This window comes from Onychomys torridus, chromosome 15 (genome assembly GCF_903995425.1).
Source record: "Onychomys torridus chromosome 15, mOncTor1.1, whole genome shotgun sequence".
NCBI lineage: Eukaryota > Metazoa > Chordata > Mammalia > Rodentia > Cricetidae > Onychomys > Onychomys torridus.
In genome coordinates this window covers 16280499-16301219 of record NC_050457.1, presented here as the reverse complement: position 1 = coordinate 16301219, position 20721 = coordinate 16280499, and the positions used below count along the sequence as shown (strand labels likewise).

The 20721-nt window shown below is 46.7% G+C and overlaps 1 protein-coding gene across 1 annotated transcript in view; it reads right to left on the bottom strand.

Annotated features, from left to right (window-relative positions):
- Positions 1-20721, bottom strand: part of Serinc5 (serine incorporator 5) — a 96583-nt gene that overhangs the window by 36072 nt on the left and 39790 nt on the right. Inside the window, exons 2-3 of the mRNA XM_036206990.1 lie at positions 18390-18557; positions 154-332 (exon numbers count right to left, since the gene is read on the bottom strand). Of these exons, the coding sequence (XP_036062883.1) occupies positions 154-332; positions 18390-18557 (347 nt within the window). The remainder of the gene's footprint in view (positions 1-153; positions 333-18389; positions 18558-20721) is intronic.

Genomic DNA, 20721 nt, shown 5'->3' with positions numbered 1-20721 from the left:
AACTCTGTGTATACTGAATTTCTCATCACGGCACCAGGCATTACAAATCGCACTGTCTCTCTTGGGCTACCAGTGCCATGTAACTCATCTTCCCCAATCAGGGAAGATCAGTCAGTGCTGATGAGCAGAGCGGTCGGGTTCCAGAAGACTTACCCATTGTGGATGTAGGCCCGACAACCTTTGCTGTTGTTGACCTTCAGGGTCAGCAGACAGAAGACAAAGAAGAAACAAGCCATTCCAAAGCAGACTTTGTAGACCGCAGAATACCCCACCAGGGTCTCACAGGAGTCACCAGCTTTAATGCCTGCACAGAAATCTTCAAAAAAAGGAATCTGAGGGAGAAGGAGATAAAAAAAAAACTACCTGTTAGAACTGAGCTAGAGAGCAACCGTCTGTGAGCGTTTGTCCAACCTTATGTCAGAACCATGGTAAAGACAGTTATGTGTACAACAAAACCAAGACTGAACAAAAAGCTACATGTCCTCCAAAGACTTTATAGCTAGAGATAGGGCTCAGCAGTTAAGAGCATTTGCTGCTCCTCTGGAGGACCACAGTTCATTTCCCGGCACCCACATGGTGGCTCACAGGCTCTGTAATCCCAGTTCCAGTGGAAATGAGGCTTTCTTCTGACCTCCAAAGGCACCAGGTACACATATGGTGGACATACATACATATGGGCAAAACACCCATACACATAAAATTAAAAAACATTTGACTTTTTCTTAATTTTCTTTAAGCCCCCTTTCAAAGACACAGTTCTTATAGAAGCACTGTTCAATCTTTATTTACTCCAGTGATTTTCAGTATCAGAATTTCCATTGCCTTTACAGGGTATAGGTGTATACTTCTGGAAATATACACTATATAACATAAGAAGTAAGAAACTGCTTACACAGTCACTCTAAATGTTACTCCTTCCTACAACAGAGTCAACAACTTAGTTGGTGGGTGACTTTCATTCATTCACAAATAGACATGTGTGCATACACATCTATATAGCACATCCACATACATCCACATACCTACACACACTCATGTAGTACTACACATATTATACACACAATGTTTTCTGAAGATTACGGCTTTCTCCTTTCCTTCCTTTTATTCCCTCTGAACAGGCAAGATTTCCCTGACCCAGTCCCACCCTCCCTTGTTGACTCCAGTCAGGCCCGACTGTGGCCAGAGCCCCTGAGGCATATCAAAGGGTGGGTATGTGGTATTGCAAATGTGATCCAAACTAAAAGTGGGCAAATAACCGCTGCTCCAAATACTAACCAAGCCTCCTTTATGCTCTGTGGGTGACTTAGCACATTCAGCCTTCAATAAGTGGTGAGTATTTTTAGGCAATAACCTCCAAGCTGAACAAGCCAACACAATTTTAACAAGAGGAATTTGCTCTGATTAAATATTTGCTGTTCCAAACTCTAGTCCAGTTTTGGGAAAAGAAAACACACATCACACACACAGATTCCCTACTCAAGGGTGTTACCTCTTAAGTCTGCTCTGGGCATCCGAGGACATCACACACTGAGTCTGTGTTGTTCTGTGCAGGCCTCTGGGAGCAAGGACTTTCCTCCCATCCCATGAAGAAATCAAACTCAAAGCCAAAACCGTCAAGTAAAAATAAATAGTTCTCATGGATTTACAACCTGACTCCACTGTTCACCTGGGCAAGTTTCACCTCTCCCACTCCCTGTCTTTAAAATGAAATAATCTTATAATGTTGCCCAGAAAACTCCTCCGGCTACTCCCTGTGAAGAGCTAACTATAGCTCCTTACCTACAGCAGTCGTACACTAGGGTACCAGATAGGATACAAAGAGCTTTCTGGAGAGGGGGTCGGACATACTGTTAGGATCACTGATGAGAGTGTCTGATCCAAACAAGGTAAGGCGAGCATCTTGGAGATCTATGACAATGTCAAAGGATTTCCTGCAGATCTATGCCAATGAGAAGAATGGTGGCCAGGTCTGTAAGAGCTGAGCTCCAGCAAGACATAATGGCACTCCATTCTAGTCCTACTATGAAAGAGGATGACGCAGGAGTATCACAGGTTAGAAGCCAGCTTGGGACACATTACCAAGTTTTGGGCTAGGCTGAGCTACAAGGCAAGACCCTGCCTCAAAACATGAGGGGCTGGAGAGAGGGGTCATTTGTGGGGTACTTAGCAAGCACATGCAAGGCCCTGAAACTGATCTGCAGAACTAACAAGATGAAACCAAAGTTCCTAAAGGGAAGTCCATCTGGGAAATCCTTCCACAAGGAATGAGCAGAAGTACCAAGCTTAGGCCAAAGGAGCCGGAAGTAGCAGTACTGATTATCCTGCCTCCAAAGGTGAGACACCAGCAACATCCTGACATCTTCAGGGTAGTTAAGGTCAAAAATTAAGGCAAGAGGAGGGAGATGCCTCAGCTGCTAAAGTGCTCACTGCAGTACCTTGAGTACCCAAGCTTGGAACCCTAGCGCCCATGCAAAAAGCTGGGCACTGAGGTACATGTCTTATTCCCAGCACTGGGGAGGCAGAGATGGGGGAGTCCCTGAGGTCTCCTGGGCAGACAGTCTGGATGAATCAATAAGCTGAGGGTTCAGTGAGAGAGCCTATTCAAAACAAGTTAGGAACCAAGTGAGGACACCCAGCATCAACCCTTGGCCTCAATATGTACTTATACACACGTGAACACGTGCATACATAGTAAACACACACACACACACACACACACACACACACACACACACACACACACACACGGCTACAGAATGGTCTATTGGTCTCTCGACTAGGGTCCCAGAAGATGCAAACTTAGAGAGAAAGTGGGTTTCTGGGAGGGAGTGGTTCTCTCAGAGACAAAGGAAGGTGAGAGTCACATGCCTCAGCAACAGTATGACTTCAGAGATGAAAATGTGATAGTAGCAAAGCTAATTGGTCTTACATTTCATTCTATCGAATTGCTGGAGCTTCAGATGAAATCATACCGCTGTGGGCAGCTCTGCATGAGTGATGAGTTAACTCACAGAACCGGAAGAACGGTATCTAAGAATTCTTCATCAGCCTCACTGGAAAAGAATGTGGCGGGGTGTGTGTGTGTGTGTGTGTGTGTGTGTGTGTGTGTGTGTGTGTGTGTGTGTGTGTGTGTGTGTGTGTTGTCTTTATTAAAAGCCAAACAAAGTGGGGAAGGGGATTAAAAATCCATGGTCTGGTTTTACCTAACCCTACCACCTCTCAAACCAGGAGCATCACGCCCCCCCCCACAGGCAGACTGACAGACAGTATCGTTCACACAAGTCTCTGTTTGTGACTAGCATGATCAAATAGCTAGAAAACAGCTCTAACTGAAGAGTTACATAAATAAGCTTCCAGTCTGAACCAGAGAACTCCCAGAAGACTAAGCAGGGCTGGAGGAAAGGATATTCCAGACACAGAGTGAAGTCAGTGAATTTCACCCTCCACTGACAGAGAATTAGGTAAAAATCAATGTAGATCACACGAGTCACAATTCTGAGGGAGAAATAAGAGGAATTGCCAGTAAAGAACTGTGAGAACAGGGCCATGAGAGAGGCTGTCCCTTGAGATGTGACATCACCTGGGAATAAAGGTACAGGGACTGGGAGGAGGCTTCCCAGTTTTGCCACTGACGGGCAATCACAGAAGTGAATCACAGAACAGGAGGGCAGCCATTCATTTAAGGACGACTTGTCCTGGAGGACAGATGGTCCCACAAGGGCCTCCAGAAAGACAGCCAGACAAGAGACAATGGACATGCTGGCACAAGGCTGCAATCCTAGCAGCTGGGAGGTAGACACAGGAGGAATGCCTCAAGTTCAAGACCAGCTTGGTCTATATAGCAAGTTCCAGGCCAGCAAGAAAAGGGTGAGGATTTGGCGGTGGCCAGCATACACATGGCAAAGGAGGCAACCCATGGGAGTCGGTCAGCTCTCCTGGGCGGATGGAGGGGTAAAGGAGCAGAGGAAGGTAGCCCTAAGCCCAGAGAAAGAAACACTCAGAGAGTTCTTCAAGCCTTGGTGACAGCTCTCTCTGAGCTAACCCAATCAGCTAAGATCCTCTTAAATGTGTGAACCATCCTAAGAGATACAACTGTAGGCATGGTCATTTTCTGGGGAAATTTGAAAAACTCAGTCAAATTAAGAGTTTGTATGGTAACTATTTATCCCCTACCACACACTACATGACATATACATATTACAGACAGAGTTTGAGTATCCACTTGTTCTCACCTACTATGTGCACGGGGATATAAGCGTCAAATAAAACAGGTATTGGATCCCACTCCAAGGCTGGGGTGCAGCTCAACCAGTAGGCTGTTTGCTCAGCATGCACAGGCCTTAGGTTTGATCCCAGTGCTATAGAATTTACTGGCTAATTAATCAATTTAAATCCAGGCTACCAAGGAGCTAACCTTCTCATAAAAGGCTGTGCAGACAACCACAATGGTATACATAATTAACTATGTATGTATTTTATGTATACTTCAAGGATTTTCATATTTATGATTTTTTGAAACCTTGGTAGGACATTTGTATAAACTGTCTTCCCTAGGACAGGAGGCCAACAGACTTAAGCAACTCATGCTCCTGAAAGCCTAGACTACTTGCTTCCTAACCCCATTCCTGAGAACCATGCACAGCAGACATTCGGGTTCTGGCTCCAGCATCTCTCTCTAAATCAGCCTGGGATCCCCACATCCTCATCCTTACATTCCTCACTACTCTTCATCCCTAAGGTGTCTGAAATAGATACCTACAAGTAATTCATTTCCCGGTGAATTATTTCCAGTGATTCCATAGAGAGGAACAGACACTGAATTATGCCTGCCTGCTAGGCATGCGCTTCATGCAGCCCTTACTGGCAACTTAAGCCAACTCTGGTTGCCAGAGCATAAAGTTTAGGCCATGAAGTTTGTCCCTCAGAGAAAAAGGAAAATAACTGTATATGACCGCATGGAGCCACTCGGGCTAAAATAGGAGCCAGGAAAACTACAGCCCATGGGTCAGATCCAGCCGGTCTCCCATCTGTGTAAATAAAGTTTACTAGGAGGGGCCATGCTCACTTTCTGACCCTGCTTGGGCCACTCCTTACTACAACGGAAGCCCAGAGCCTACAGAGCTCACGAGCCCACTAGCAAGCTTAACACAGAGCAGTCAACTGCTCAGGTACGCATTTCTATGTAGAGACAAAGAGCCCTGTGCACACAGGTGAGCACTGGAGAAGGCAGGGAAGTTAAACACACAGCTCACCTCTTCAACGGAATGAGGTGAGAAGCCGCTCTTCCTGGAACACCAGAAATGATGTCATTTTACAACCCGGTGATCCTTTGCTGTCTGATGAGACAGACTCTGTCTTACCTCCTAGAATTTATGTTTATACTTATCCAAGACCTTTCCCCTACATCTTGGACATTGCTTTTAGATCATAAAACCCACTCTTATGAGTGATGTCACTTATGCTTACAATAGTGACTTCTAGGTCACCTAGGGCCAGGCCAATCCTGACACCCACAGACATTGTGTTTACCTCAGTCAAACTTCCTAGACCCCAAATCTTGGGCACTATCTCTGAGTCAACAGTACCCATTCTTGTGAAAGAAGCCAGACATACTTTATAAGGAATCTCAGTGTAAACATGTCATAAATTGTGCACTCGAGACTGAGTTAATTGTTATCTGAATACTTTTTTCAAAACTGTGCTGTGCTTAAATATGGCTAAAGCAAAATGATCTGGGCTGGACTCTACAAGTCCTGGTCCAGCACTGGCTACAATACAATTAGGCTGAGCTGAGTTTCATTCATCTCTTCATGGATCATTTATATTTCAAAAGCCAAGCGGCTACTGTGACAGCTCACTCTACCGTCTACCAAAGGAGCAGGAGCTGAGAGGGCACAGATATCTGGGTTATCTCAGAGCATCTTCTGGCCGTGACCTTTCCCCTTTGACCCTTGGATCTGCTTCACAGCAGCGGCTCTAGTGAATCCAACTGCAGAGCCTTCTGCATGTTTTTTTTTAGCGAGTAAAGAGGATTTGTGTTTATTTTTTGATGAAGAGGGGACTCGGGTAGAGATAGAGTAAAGAGGATTTGTGTTTATTTTTTGACCAAGAGGGGAACTGGGTAGAGATATCCAATGCACAGAAGCCGTAAGCAGCATTAGCAGAAACCCTCACATCTGTTCCATGTGTTCCAGAGCCATAGCCTACACAACCAAAAAGAAACCACACTGGTGAGGGCCTGGTTTAGAGGGTGCACTGACTGCAGAGAACTGTCTCACTGAACTGCACCCCTTGGGGTTCCGGTTTTCTCAGGCAGAGTGAGCAGGCGGCCAGGGTGCCAGGCTGAGTCCCTCACCTTAGCTCTCTCCAGACATGCCACGGTGGAGTTCAGTGGAGTTCACAGACTTCCACAAGTGTGCACCAACCAGCCTAGTATCAGGGTCTCCTTCCATACACACTTGCCTCAAACTAGAAATCTTCCCGCCTCAGTCTTTAGTGCTGAGATTACAGGCATGCACCACAAAAGCCAGTTACCAGACTATTGCTGTCCCCTATCTGAGGTCCAGTGTGCTACAACAACCCTCTGTGGTTATGCTTTACCCCTAGCAGACCTCAGTTTTGGGTAACGTTTCTCTTACAGGAATGGGTAAATCAACAAAATCAGCAGCAGATTTGTTTTGTTTTTGTTTTTTTTTTTTTCCGAGACAGGGTTTCCTCTGTGTAACAGTTCTGGCTGTCCTGGAACTTGCTTTGTAGACCAGGCTGGCCTCGGACTCACTAAGATCCGCCTGTCTCTGCCTCCCAAGTACTGGGATTAAAGGAGTATGCCACCACCACCCCAGCTTGCAGCAGCAGATTTTTAACAAGTTTTTAAATAATACAATCAGAAACTGGGCATCAGGGTGCTTGTTTGTAATCCATATGCTCTCCTGAGGTTAAAGGACAGAAGGATCACTTGAGTTCAAAGCTAACCTGGTCTACAAAGCAAGTTCCAGGTTAGTATAGTCTACTACAAAACAAGACTCTACCTCAAATTTTCTCTTTCTTAAAACAAACCACAGAATGCACTCAGTAGCTGGCGGTGCATGCTTGTCATCACGGCACCCAGCACCAGAGTGCCTGGGGCAGAAAGGTACATGTTCTAGCACCTGTGAACTACACAGCAGTTCTGCTGTTCTGTACACACAGTTAGGCCCCACTTCAAAACTCTACACCACAAAAAGAATGTGCTGAGTTAGAGTTTACCCAAAGTAATAGTCCTTATTATACTTTGTGAAGAACATCGATCAGAAGAGCATCAAATTAGACCATTTTTATCTTGCTTTATCTGCAGGTATAGCAGTGAACACCAGTAATAGCAGCAAATCCCAGCATTTAGTAGACAGAGACAGAAGTAAGGGAGTTCAAGGTTATCCTCAGCTCGGTAGTGAGTTTGAGGCCAGAATGAGCTTCTTGAGATCCTGTCTCAAACAACAGAAACAAAAACAGTGGATGCCTAAAACTATGGGCAGTTAAGCTGAGTGACACACACACAATCGTATGATAAGATGGAATGCTAATGGCAAGACGCTGTAACAAACAGCCAGCCCCACTGCTCTTGCCCTTGGGAGCCACACAAATAAGAATTACTTGAGTTGGGGGCAGTGGCACTCCCTACAACCCCAGCATTTGGGAAGCTCAGGCAAGGGGGTTACAAGTTTAAAGACAGCCTAGGATGCTTAGACAGACCCTATCTTAAGAGAGAGAAGAAGAGGAGGTGGTGGGAGAGGCTAGTTACAGCTCATTGGTAGAGTAATTGCCCAGCATGTACAAGGCCCTAGGTTCAACCCCCAGTACCAATAAACAAACAAACAAAGTAAGGAATACTTGAACATAAGTACTGATACCACAGTATCAGATCTAATAACCAAGATGGCCACTGAGTGACAGTTGGTGGCATAAGGGGATAATTCATGATCTTCGCAGGATAGAGTGGGGCAGTGCTGCACAATTTAAAGATCTGAATTACTTATTTCTGGAATTTTCCATGTGATATTTGTGGACTTGAGTTGACCCCATATAATCAATGCCACAGAAAACAAAGCCGGGGTTGGGGTGCCACCGCGCTAACAACATTTATGTGCTCATTCCCACCCCATCGCTCTGATGCTACTTCATCTCAGCTCACTCTGCGCTGTGGTGTTTGTTCCTCTGCCTCCATTTTTAACAGATGGTGGTGCTCGTTCTGACTGCAGCACGTCTCCAGTCTCTATCTGCAAGTGTGTCGGAGGCAGCCGCTGAACGGACGCTTTCGATGGTCCCAGGGAAAGGACTGAGAAGAACTCACACTCTCTCATGTCATCATTCTCTCCCTCCGTTAGCCAGGACAACCTTGCACAAGGCCCCGCTCACGTCTGCTGCCTTCCGAAGAGTTCTGTGTTAGGGATCTGATGGACAAGGGCAATGAGAGTTGCCTTCTGCTTTATGGCTCCTAGCAAGCTCACGGTTACTTAGACAGGAGTCAATCTCAGTCCTTGATTCAGACTCCAACAAAAGCCTCTCAGCGCAGTTCAAAGTGCTACCTCCTCAAGTACAAACCATTTCCCAGCACTGTGTGGAGGGCAGGGCGCAGCAGAGAGGAGCCAAGGCTGAGACTTGCAGGGATGTCTGCTTCTGGTTTGGATAACCTCAGACCAAAGACAGCATTGTTTTCAAACCTGTGTTCCTAGCAGAACCCTAGTGAGAGGGGATGGAACCCAGGGAAATGGAGGAGGTGGAGCTCGCTTCTGGCTCCCCTAACCCTCAGCCCACTGAGACTAGGATGGAATCCTAGGGACCCACATGAATTGAGGTTCTATACAACTGACCCATGAGGCATCTGCCATGGAATTTGGTTGATGTTCAGGGAGAGAACTTTTGAAAGCCATTTCATTTCAGCTGGGTTAAAATAAGAAACTTAAAGTCTCCAGAACCAAAGAACTGCACTAGTATTTCTCTTTATTTGATATTATTCTACTTAAAAAAAAAAAAAAAAAAAAAAAAAAAGCCGTAACAGGCAGCTGCAGCTGCTGAGAATGGAGAGTTCTGCCTGGGGCTTTGACTCAAACAACCCTGGAGCGGGTGGGTCCTAGCACTCTGAACACGCAAGCGGTAGAGACCACACTCCCAATTAGAGCTTTAGCATGAACCTCTGCCCTTCTGATCCAAGTAAAGCACACGGTGTTTTGCAAAGTGCGATACTTTTCACCAGTGCTGTCTGCCTGCTCTAAAAAGACAGACACACAGCCAAGGGCAGGTCCCACTTTCCATCCAACACCAAATAACCCTCCTTTTGTGGCTACCCCGCTTTCCGTCTCGGACCGACAGTCCTTCTTTGGGCCCAGCTTTTGGCTGTGGGAAGGGAAGGAGGCAGCTGGGAAGGTGACCTTTCCAGAAGGTCACCAGATACTTCTTCCTGCCACTGTGTCCAGAGAGCATCCAGGAGTCAAGGAAAGCTTTACTTACTAATGGATGTCACTGTCACAAGAAGGTACCTCCCAGACAGGCTACTTCCCTGCCCCCGTGTCCAGTGTTAGGAGCCAGAGGAAGCCAGGCTTGCTTTCAGCTAGGACTGCTGTTGCTGAGCTATCTGGCCAACAAGCAAACCTAAGGATATGAGCAGGAAAACACTGGCCCAGCGACCAGGGACCCTGAGTTTCAGTCTCTGCTGGAACTAGTGTTCCCACCCTTGGACAAGACACTTCACTTCATGGGCATGTATGTCATCTGTCTAACGACTAGATGGGTAAAATGACTCCTTAGGACTCTACTTTATTCTTCTACTAACTGATTCACACTACATCCTTTAAAAAGCAACACTGTTTCCTCTGTGTACTACTTAAACAGACCCCTGCTGTTTACCATCACCTATCATAGATGTGGCTGTGTTCTGTTTTCGTTCATTTCTTTAATTAGAGGCTTCAGCTTCAGCTCTTAGTTCTTAGATCCCCGAGACTAGTCCAGGAAGGCGGGCCACACACAACACTGGCAATCATATCATATCATCACAGTCCTCTTAGTTCTTCAGACTGAAGACAGGAAAGGAAGTAGCTTATCCGCCAATCTACAGTCTTAAGCATATTGCATGGCACTGTTATCTCCAAGACCCACCACAGTAGTGTGACATGACATTCAAACTAACTAGACCACTAGATGCTGTCCTTAGGAAGGCTCTTCAAAATGCAAATGAAGAAGCCTCTGTGTTTAACAGTCGAGGCAATGGGCTGGGGTGACTCCAGTGAGGAACAAGAAATAGCAAGAGTGTCCTCACCCTCGGGATCGTTATCTGGAGAAGGCAGGCAGAGGGCAGGAGCCCGGTATGGCCAACTCATCTGTGACTAAGTAAAATGCACAGTACAAACCAAATACTTGCACATCCTGTCTGTGCAAAGTCTGTGATCAGTATTTGGAGGGAGGAAGGGAGGGAGGGAGGGGACTTCAACAATGTCCCTAGGTCTGCTCTGAGTGAAGGTACTCCTACCCACAATCCTTCACAGAAGATCTCCAGAGGCAGAGATGAATGAGCTGCCCCAGGGGAAGCAGGGGCTCAGGGCAGCATTCAAGACACCAGCAAAGAGATCATGACACCACAGACACACCAGGATGGAGGGACAGGAAGAATAACAATAAGGGTTGGCAAGAGTACAAGAAACACATCACTTACTTTGAATGTTTCACATGGCGGTGGAGACGCAAATGGTGTAATTGCTTTGGAAAATAGTTTAGCAGTTCCTCAAAGATGAAGCAAGGTGTCTTCATATAGTCCAGTGTCAGGAGCGACTGTCACGAGCTATTACAGGTCATGACGCAATTACAGTTCATAGCAATTGATAGTTCAGATGTCAACCCACCAGAGGGATGATTCTCAGTGGGGTACCCTGTCCAGCAAGGCTTGCAGGCCACTGACTCTGAATTCTGTTGCTTTCATTTGTAATTTCTTGTGTGATAACAGCTATGATATCTCCCTATTACCATGCATTTTCACGTAATGTGTACATGTAATCTCGTGATTACGTCTCAATCTTATAGGCACACTCATTTGTGGATGGTCAGGAATATGACTTCGTATTTAACCATATAATTCTGATGAACAGAAACATACTGAGATGTTTCACACTAGGTCTATTGTTCCATGTGGACTGTAGACAGTTAGCGGTCTTCTTCTCCATCCTTAGCCTCTGACAAGACAGACTGGCCAGACAAAGTGTCTTCATAGAACTTTCACAGAGCGGAAGTGCAGGTGCCTGGCCTTGTTGATCAAAACCCTCCAGAAGAATTACAGTGAACCAGAAGTGACAGTGCAGGTGTCTGGCCTTGGTGTAGCTCAGTCCTTCAAGAGACCATAGCACCCATGTTGCCCTAAGCATCCTCCACCAGCACCTCCCCACTGATTCAAATAACAGTTAACACTTTGTATTTATTTCCACACCAGTTTTTAATGCAAGATTCTAGGATCAGCAGACTAACTATGTTTAGGTCCTGAGATTCAGGTGATAAACAAAAAGGCTGTTAACTGACTACCATGTCCGAATATCATTAATCACATAAAATAGTACACTTATTCTTTGCCTTTTCCTTAAATCTCTCGTTGGTTTAATTTCTTCCCTTGTGACCCTTGTAGCTATCCCTTTAAGAGACAGCCAGAACTTCTGACCACCTACAGCTATTGTGTCAGTCACCAATGAACCTGACCAAGTCTTTGCCAAGTGTGACTCTTACCAGAATACTTGTTCCTGAGAGTTTGCTTTGCAGTGTTTACTAACAAGTTGCTAATGAATGGGGATGTGTGTGTGTGTGTGTACACACATGCGCGCGCGCGCGCGCGCACGCGCGCGCGCACACACACACACACACACACACACACACACAGGCATGCTTGGGAATTTGTGATGGGTAGAAGAATAAAGATGTAGAGGAATAAGATGAAGAGGGAGGGAGGGAGAGGGAGGGAGAAAGTGTGGGTACGTGCTGAATGAGGGATGCAGCTGAATGGCCAGAGAGAAGAGTAAAAAGCTATGGAGAGAACCTCTGTGAAAAGAGCTGTGCAGAGGGCAAGCAGAGCGTGTGTGCGTGTGCATGTGTGCGCGCATGTGTGTGTGTGTGCTGAGGAAGGGATGTGACGGAGCTATGTTAAGAGCAGTGAGCAGTGTGCGTGTGCGTGTGTGTGTGCGTGTGTGTGTGTGTGTGTTACATCCCTTACACGCACACTGAGTAAGGGATGTAACAGTGTGGAATGTAACTTGTCTGAATGGAGAACGTGGAATGTAATCTGTGTGAAGACAAAAAGAGTCAGAGACCATTTTTTAAGAAGTAAAGAAGCCTGGCAGTGGTGGCGCACTCCTTTAATCCCAGCACTCGGGAGGCAGAGCCAGGCGGATCTCTGTGAGTTCGAGGCCAGCCTGGGCTACAGAGTGAGTTCCAGGAAAGGAGCAAAGCTACACAGAGAAACCCTGTCTCAAAAAACCAAAAAACAAAACAAAACAAAACAAAAAGTAAAGAGAAAGTTACCATCAGGAAGCGTGTGTGTTTCCTTGTTTCACCAGTCATAGGTAGATTAAAACTTATTCCTAAATAACCTCAGATAAAAAAGTTTCCTATCCCCGATACCCTGAGGCATTTCTTCTATTACCCTGAGCTGACTGTGGGAGCTGGTCTCCAACAGTCTGCATCAGTCCAGAAAGTCACTGTATAGTCCCAGAAGAGAATCATCCACACAAAAAGTGGTGACATTATCACTAAGAGACAAAAGGTACAAATATCATAACTGTCCATCAACTGAAGCCTGGACAATAAAATATGGATTATTCATAAAGTAGAATACTACTCAGCCCTACAGAGAAAGAAAGTACTGACATGTGCTATAATATGATTGCTCTTCAAAAACATGCTGAGTTAAAGAGGTCAGACTTTAAAGTATGCAGTATGAATTATTCCATTTACTGTTACTGTAATAAAATACCTCATTACAAGGTAATCAGTTTAAAGAAAACAGAATTAAGCTAGTGTGGTAGCACACGCCTTTAATCCCAGCACTCGGGGATGGGGGTGGGGGCAGAGGCAGATGGATGTCTGTGAGTTCGAGTCCAGCCTGGACTACAGAGGGAGTTCCAGGAAAGGTGCAAAGCTATACAGGGAAACCCTATCTCAAAGAAACCAAAAAAGAAAAAAGGAAAACAGAATTTTGTTTAGCTCAAGGTTCTGGGGGTGTCCATTTTGAGACATGAGACTCCATCAGAAACACAAGCTATTCCAAGAGCTGCTAATGCGTAGCATAAACTCTGAGATACAAACACAGCCCAGGCCAGGGTCTCACTACAGCATGACAGCACCTCTCTAGGCAGCCAAAGAGGGAACTTTCCAACCAAATAAAAGGCAATCTACACCCCTGGCCAGAAGTCCCAGGAGTTTGTCCGTGCTCATCTGAGCTGTCTGATGTGGCCAGGAGTCAGGAGCAGGGCAAGGGCCGTCAGCCTGGATGCTTTCGCCCAGGCCAGGAGAACAGGACCAAGGTGCTGCTTTACGATGCCAAGGAGGCAGGAGGCTCTCCATGCACTGTGGTGTTACCAACCTGTGCTGAAGACAAGCACAGAGCCCTCTTCACCTAGGGAGGGAGACTAGTCCAAGTCATCAGTTTCCAAGTCACGACCACCTCAAACTACCCAGACTCGCCTCTGGGAAACAGTGTGCAAAATAGAATGTTTAAGGATTGCTCAGAAGGCACAGGCAAGCACAAACCTTCTAAAAATGAATGAACAACACAAAGACAACAAAGATCACAGCAGGCTCTCTTCCCAACAAATGAGTACTTCTTTACAATTGAAATTTAAAACAAATGTGTTACATCATGTTCCACACTCTACATACCAAACAAATGAGTTCACAACACTATGTATGATATATCTGGGTTTTTCAGTTTTTAACATCACCATGTCAGCAGCCATCTCCCTCAATCAGAGGGTTGCAGGGAGAAGATGGACCTAGGACGTAAGAGCACAGAAGAGGGGAAAGGCCGGGGGACCTATGTTCCACCTTTGTCCTCCCTCCCAAATGACCAGCTCTGGGGTACTCAACTGTCACCTTCTTCCAAACCGGGCAGACAGGCCTGGAGCCCCTATTCCTTCATCTGCATCTCCTCTTGGGTTCCACACTGTAAAGTCCACTAAAGCCCCAAGGCATCAAACAGCCCAAGTTCTGGTTCTGTACCGCTTAAACACCACAGTGACTGGTGAGAACAGCCTGCATTGGACGAGCTGGGAGGGGGGGGGGGAGGAGTATATGCTCCCAGAAGGCAAAAACCCATGCTGTGACTCAACCATCCAGGAGACCCCTCTCTGAGGCGACAGTCTCACGGGAAGAGAGGGTCTCCCTCATGCGAAGAAAGGCAAAGTTGCCCCCACGTCTCTTCAAAGTTCCTCCTCACGAGGACACACAGGCAGCCTTCTGAAAGCAGAAAGAAACCTCCTGTCCTCAACCCACACACCGCTGGCCCTGTGACCCTGACAGGGCCTCACTCAGAGGCAAGAATGCAGGGTGGGAGGCATGATGCCCCCGAGCAGGCCACAAGCCTGTAGTCCCTCTCCTCTGCACTCTCTTCCTTCCACAGGCCTGCCTACAAAGGACAGGCAAGGACCCGCAGAGGGCCGGCTGTGTACTGCAAGGAGACCTTCCAGGGAGGTCAGCCTGATTCCAGCATCACAAAACAAGCTGACTTTGTGGCCAGAGAGCAGTCCCCCTGTGGAGGGAGAAGGACTTATTTCACCCAGAGTGACCTTGCTCCCTTTGCAGGAAGCCTGGCCGATCCATTTTTCAATAGGTACATTCAGAGGCAGGCATGAGGCTCCAGAGCTGCACCTTCCCTCCCTCTCCCCCTCCCCCTTCCCTCCAACTGATCTCTGGTCCCAAGTCACCCATGTGCTCACTCCCCCAGTCTCCCCATTCCATGATGACCACATCTGCTTGGGAATCTACAATGGCTCCTCCTTTATCTGGTCATGTGACCCACGGTCTTTACCCTGTCCTGTCCTTGCTCTTTCTTTGCCTTTTTAGCTACACAGCCCAGTAACTAGGCACATACTCGCACAGTTCAAACCCCAACCCCACCTCTAGGTGGCTGTTAAGAGCTGAGGTAAACTGGTTAGATGACCCCTGCTTCCTCCCTGAAGGATGGGGTACTGACAGCACCTACTGTCCAGAACAGAGCTGAGGAAGGATGAAGACACAGGTAGACTGCCCAAACGGAAGTCTGGCGTATGGTATTACCCTACAGAAAGCTGCTCTTAAAATACTTGTTACTTATATATGCCGCTTCCTCCATGAAGCCTTCCTGGGCAACACCAGTCAACATCTTCCTACTGAAGGTTCTGTCAGGAAGCACAGACACCACAACACAGAGATACCAGCTGTTGGGGAGTGTTGCATGGAGCAGGGGCAGGATGCTTGAAGGGGAATTGGGTGTGCAATTATAAAATTTATGCCTGAAGCACATCCCCTTTGGCTTCTTAACCCCCATACAAGTGCAACTGCAGTGTTTCGTGCTAAGATGTTACGTCAGCATAGTCACAGGCTGCGTCTCTCGGACCTAAGGCTTTCGTTCTTGTACTGAAAGCTTAAGAGCAGAGCTCACACCACAGAGAGCTGAGACACAGACTTCTTACCACGGGACCGCAGTGGGTCACCAAGCAGCCGCTCTTGCATGGATCTTAAAAAGACAGCATCACCCTACCAGAAAATGAAAGTCGAAAATGGTAAAGGACTCGCCGAGCCTGTCTGAGGTTCTATTCAAATGAATGAATGTAAAGGGAGATTAAGCAGACCCTCAGCAGAAGAGTTCAAATCTATCCTTTTAGCGTTCTAGCTCTTAAACTTTTTTTAATTCAAAAAAGTTTTAATTTTTAAATATATACATATGGGAGCAGGCATGCATGTGAATGCAGGGGCCTGCAGAGGCCAGATAAGGGGGCCAGAGCCCCTGGAGCTGGAGCTACAGGAAGTTGTGAGCTATATGAAGTGGGTGCTGGGTATCAAACTCAGTCCTCTGCAAGAGCAGTGTGTGTTCCTAACTGCTGAGCTGTATTTCCAGTCCCATAGGCCCACACTTCTTTCCCCAGACATACTAAGCTAAGCCATGATGCTATTAGGGACTGGGTAGTAAAAATATCAACCAGCATGAAGCAAGTCTGGCATAGACTCCTCAAGGCGGCCAAACCCTTAGTCTCTCTGCCTCTAAACTTCTACAGTATCTTTCCACATGGAACCTATGGGTTTTCACATCTTTTCTTCTGAGTGATAAACTGTACTTCTCATCAAAAAACATCCCATGTCTCCCATTGTGGTGCCTTAATCAGAGGCTTTACAGTAGTTTATATTCTAACAAAAAATACAACTATGATTGGAAATGGATTAGCCAACAGGAAGCTCCAGCAGGGCCTATGCTAACTTAAGGATAAACAAGATAAAAATAGACCAAGAGCTTTTCAGAAAATGTTTGTTGGGCTGGGGTGTAGGTCAGTAGAGGGACTGCCTAGTTCATGCCAGACCCCTGGTTGCGTTCCCAGAATAAAGAGAAGGGGAAGGAAAATGGTTGTTTTTAATCAGAGTGTAATTAAATGGCCACAGTGTGGCACAGGATTGGGGCACAGTTTGCTTAGGAGCTGCCCCAGCTGACGCTATCATCACCACAGAAGGGATGCAGCACCATCGAAGGCCTGGCTTCTCTGCCTCCCCACTGCCTGCCTGGGAGGAGGAAGGGCTGAGTGGTGTAGTAAAGGGATATGGGCTTCAACAGCTAAGCTTTCATCTACCACTTCTCCTGGGATGAGAGGTGCCCGCAACTGTCTGCTGCCCTCTTTTCCTGCCAACTGAGCCCCATAGAGGAAAGCTGTCATGAACCATGCCAGTGGAGCAAGCGTGGGTGAGGCTGATTGGTTTAGGAGCTCAGAAGAAAGCCCACCTCCCTGCAAATACAAGCTGCACGATTTCATGTGGCTTGTTAGGTAATGAGCATGATATCCGGCCTCTACCTGCTGATAGTGCAGTCCTTTTGGCAGAGCCTAGCACAGGAAGAATTGTGTTGTTTATTGGGGTTTCTGGAGACTACAACACACTGTACTCTCATATAGACCATCAAGAGGCCTACTGTGGGGAAACAGGGAAAGGTCCCACATGTGTCACATTTGGGCATCCCCGAGATTGCCCAAGAAATGGCTGCCCTCTTGCCCTTTCTCTCAGAGACAGCCCTGGACAACAAGTGGTCTGTCTAGAAAGGTTAAAAGCCTCACAAACCACTTCCTGCTATCTATGGTACTATCTAAGCTGCATCATCCTTTCCATGAGGCTAAATTAAGTGTTCGTTACAAACTGTGACTCGAAATACTGGCAGCCATCCTTATGACAGAGATGTGCAGAGTTCTACAAGCAAAGACTGTGTTTTTATCAGAAAGAGCTATAAACAAAACAGAGACCAAACATCCCGACATCAGCATTCTCTACCGACAGCATCCTGCCACTAAGGATAAGCTACTGGGGACTGGAAAGATGGCCCAGTGGCTAAGTACTTGGTACCTGAGCATGAAAATTTGATTTTGGATCCTAGCACCTATGTAAAAAGCTGAGCATGCCTACACATGCTTATAACCCCAGCACTGTGGTGATGGATAAGAGTATCACTGAGGCTTGCTGGCCTCTAATCACCAACCCAGCTCTAGGTTCATTGAGAGACCCAGTCTCAAAGGAACAAGGCAGAGAATGAGAGTAGACCACCGGACGTTCTCCTTTGTCTTCATGAGCACCCAGACACATTTGTGCACATACATCATACATCATCACATTCATAGACATACCTAGACATCATACCAAACATTAATTGGTTGACTAATTAAAGATGAAGCTGCTGAATGGTTTGCCTGCTTGGCCTGGAAGCAGTGGACAAGCTTTGAGACAGTTCAGAGACCAAGTGTAGTGATTTGAATGACAAATGTCCCCCACAGCCTCAGGCATTGGAATACTTGGTCCCCAGTTGGTTGGTGGTGCTGTTTGGGGAGATTTAGGTGGAGCAGCCTTGCTGGAAGAAGTATGTCATGGGGGTAGGTGTAGAGGCATGCTAATTCAAAAGCCTTGCCAACTTCTACTCTGTTCTCTCTGCTTTATGCTATGGTTCAAAAATGTGAGCTTTCAACTTCCTGTTGCCATGCCTCCCATGTGCTGTCATGCCAACCCACCACAATGGACCCTTATCCCTCTGGAATCATAAGCCCAAATAAACTCTTTCCCCTATAAGTGGCTTGGCCATGATGTTTTATCACAGCAACAGACAGGTAACAAACCCCAAATCACAAATCATGTTTCTCCAACTCCATCGAAAAACAGAACCTTACATGCTCCCTTATCTGCTTGGTCACAGACGGTGCCATCATCACACAGCAGAGGCCGACGACCAGGATGAAGTAGAGCAAGTACATGAAGCGGGTGGTCCGAGACTGCCGGATCTTAGGGCAGCAGCCACAGCAGAGGGAGCATCCTGCAGATCCGCAGCAGCAGGCCAGCTAGGAAAGACACAAACATCCTCTCAGAGTGCGCCATTGACTTAGCAAAAACACAAAATCGCTCTTCAGGATCATGGAGCACGAGCCTCCGAAGCCACAGGAATTTCAAGGGTGGGTGAGAAGTGTCTTGTTACTCACAAGCCCCCTTAAGCCACACCTGAGTCTACACTTAATAGCTTGACTCTTGGTGACCCCCTCTCCCCAGCCAGACAGGATGTCAGAAATCAGCCATCTGACATTGAAGATTGGAAATTTCAGCTCCCCACTCTCTCCTCTCAAGGAGAGAATGGATGACTGAGATAAATGACCGATGGCTGATGATTGAGTCGGTTGTGACACTCACTGGCATCTCAACAAAAACCCTCATCAGTGGATTAAAACTTGTCAGAAAATGCAGCCGTGTGCACTGGAGATGTGTCTATCACTGTGGAAACAGATACTATTAGGGTTCACACCCTCTGGGGCGCCTCATCTTGTTCATTGGGCTGTCAATTTTATCATTTATGGCAAGCGGGAAAATATAAGAACAGAGCCTTCCCTAAATTCTGTGATCGATTCAGCAAATCACTGAACCCTATGAGGAAAGGGTCAGAACTCAGTTTTATACCCAATCAGATAGGCTGTGGGAGGTTCGGGTTGTGAGTAGCCTCAGAAGTTGGGACAATCTTGTGAGACTGTACCAAACCTTGGTAGTGTCAGGTTTGAACTAAATTATAGGAGACCCAGATGGCATATACAGACGCACTGCTTTCCAAACATGTGCCCTGGTGGGTAGACCTTCCAGGCTACCAGATGACTATTCTTTCGGTCATCATGGCCACAGGACATGAGAAGAGCGTGTGGCAGAGTCTTTGCTAGAACTGTCTCACGTGATGAGCACTAATAGCTTGGGAGGTGGCCAGGGGTAAGCAGGAAAGGGACTTCCTCAGAAGTACACAGTCATTACACTTAAGAGAAAACAAGGGTTTCTGGGATCAGCTAAGGGCAAAAACAGTAGCCAAGAACTAAAACAGGAGGACACAAAAGAGGAAGAACATGGGAAACGAGAAGCTGGACCCAACAACCAAATGTCAAAATCCAGAGTCTATGTACAAACTGTGGACCCCAGGAACATGCTGGGAGGAAAAGGCTGTGCTTCCAGAGGGGAGCCTGCAACTTGAAACCCCAAAGACAGGGTTGTAGGTACCTCTTCTGCATGCACTATTTCTCAGTCTTGTGCCCCTCAGGGGCAATCTTTCTAGGCTAATGAGTGGGGCACCGGTTCGGTGAGCACAGAACTCCCACTGTACCACTTAACAGTATACAAGGCTTTCACCTGGGAAACTAGATCACTGTGCCATGTGTGGGGCACATGTGTGTGCATGCATGTGGAGGCTAGAAGTCTACACTGGGTGTCACCCCTCAGGCGTGTCTCCACTGTATTTTTCTGGGCAGTCTCACACTGAACATGGATCTCATCAATTCAGCTGGATAAGCTGGCCAGCAAGCCCAAGGGCTCCTCCCGTGCTGGCCTCCAGAGCTGGGATTGTAGAGGTGTGCTGCCACACTCAGTTTTTTATGTGGGTCCTAGAAATCAATCAGTTCCTTATGCTTGTACAACAAGCACTTTAGCAATTCAACAGTCTCTCTGCCCCCCATTATTTGGTCTTCGATAAAACACAGGGCAGCGGGGCAGTGGATAGCAGTCCAGGCTAGAAGTCAGTCTTTGTGGAGGTGGTTAGACTCTGCCACCTGGAGAAAAAGCCATTAACTTCTTCAAGACTCAGTGTCCTCACTTATAAAGTAACAATGGTAAGAGGACATATGCTGCACGTCCCTTCTACACCGCTGTGGTCTTCTGGAAGCTCCTTCAGATGCATTTGACTCAAAGGAGGAGCTGTTACCCAACAGGGCTTCTATGAAAGGAATTACAAAAACTGCAAATTACATCAAATATTTGAGTATGAACACTGTTCTATATTGAACCTAAGCCCTAAATGATTCAATTTCTTGGTAATGATCTAGAAGGAAGTTTGGGACTTTGCAAAGCTTCAAAACAAACACCAGTTAGAAAACTTCATTATAAACATCATGTACAACGAGACTAGTTGACAGGTATGTAGCTAAGACAGCAAATTAAAATGCTGTGGTAGACCTCAGAAGTCTGCTCACGTCTCATGCTACC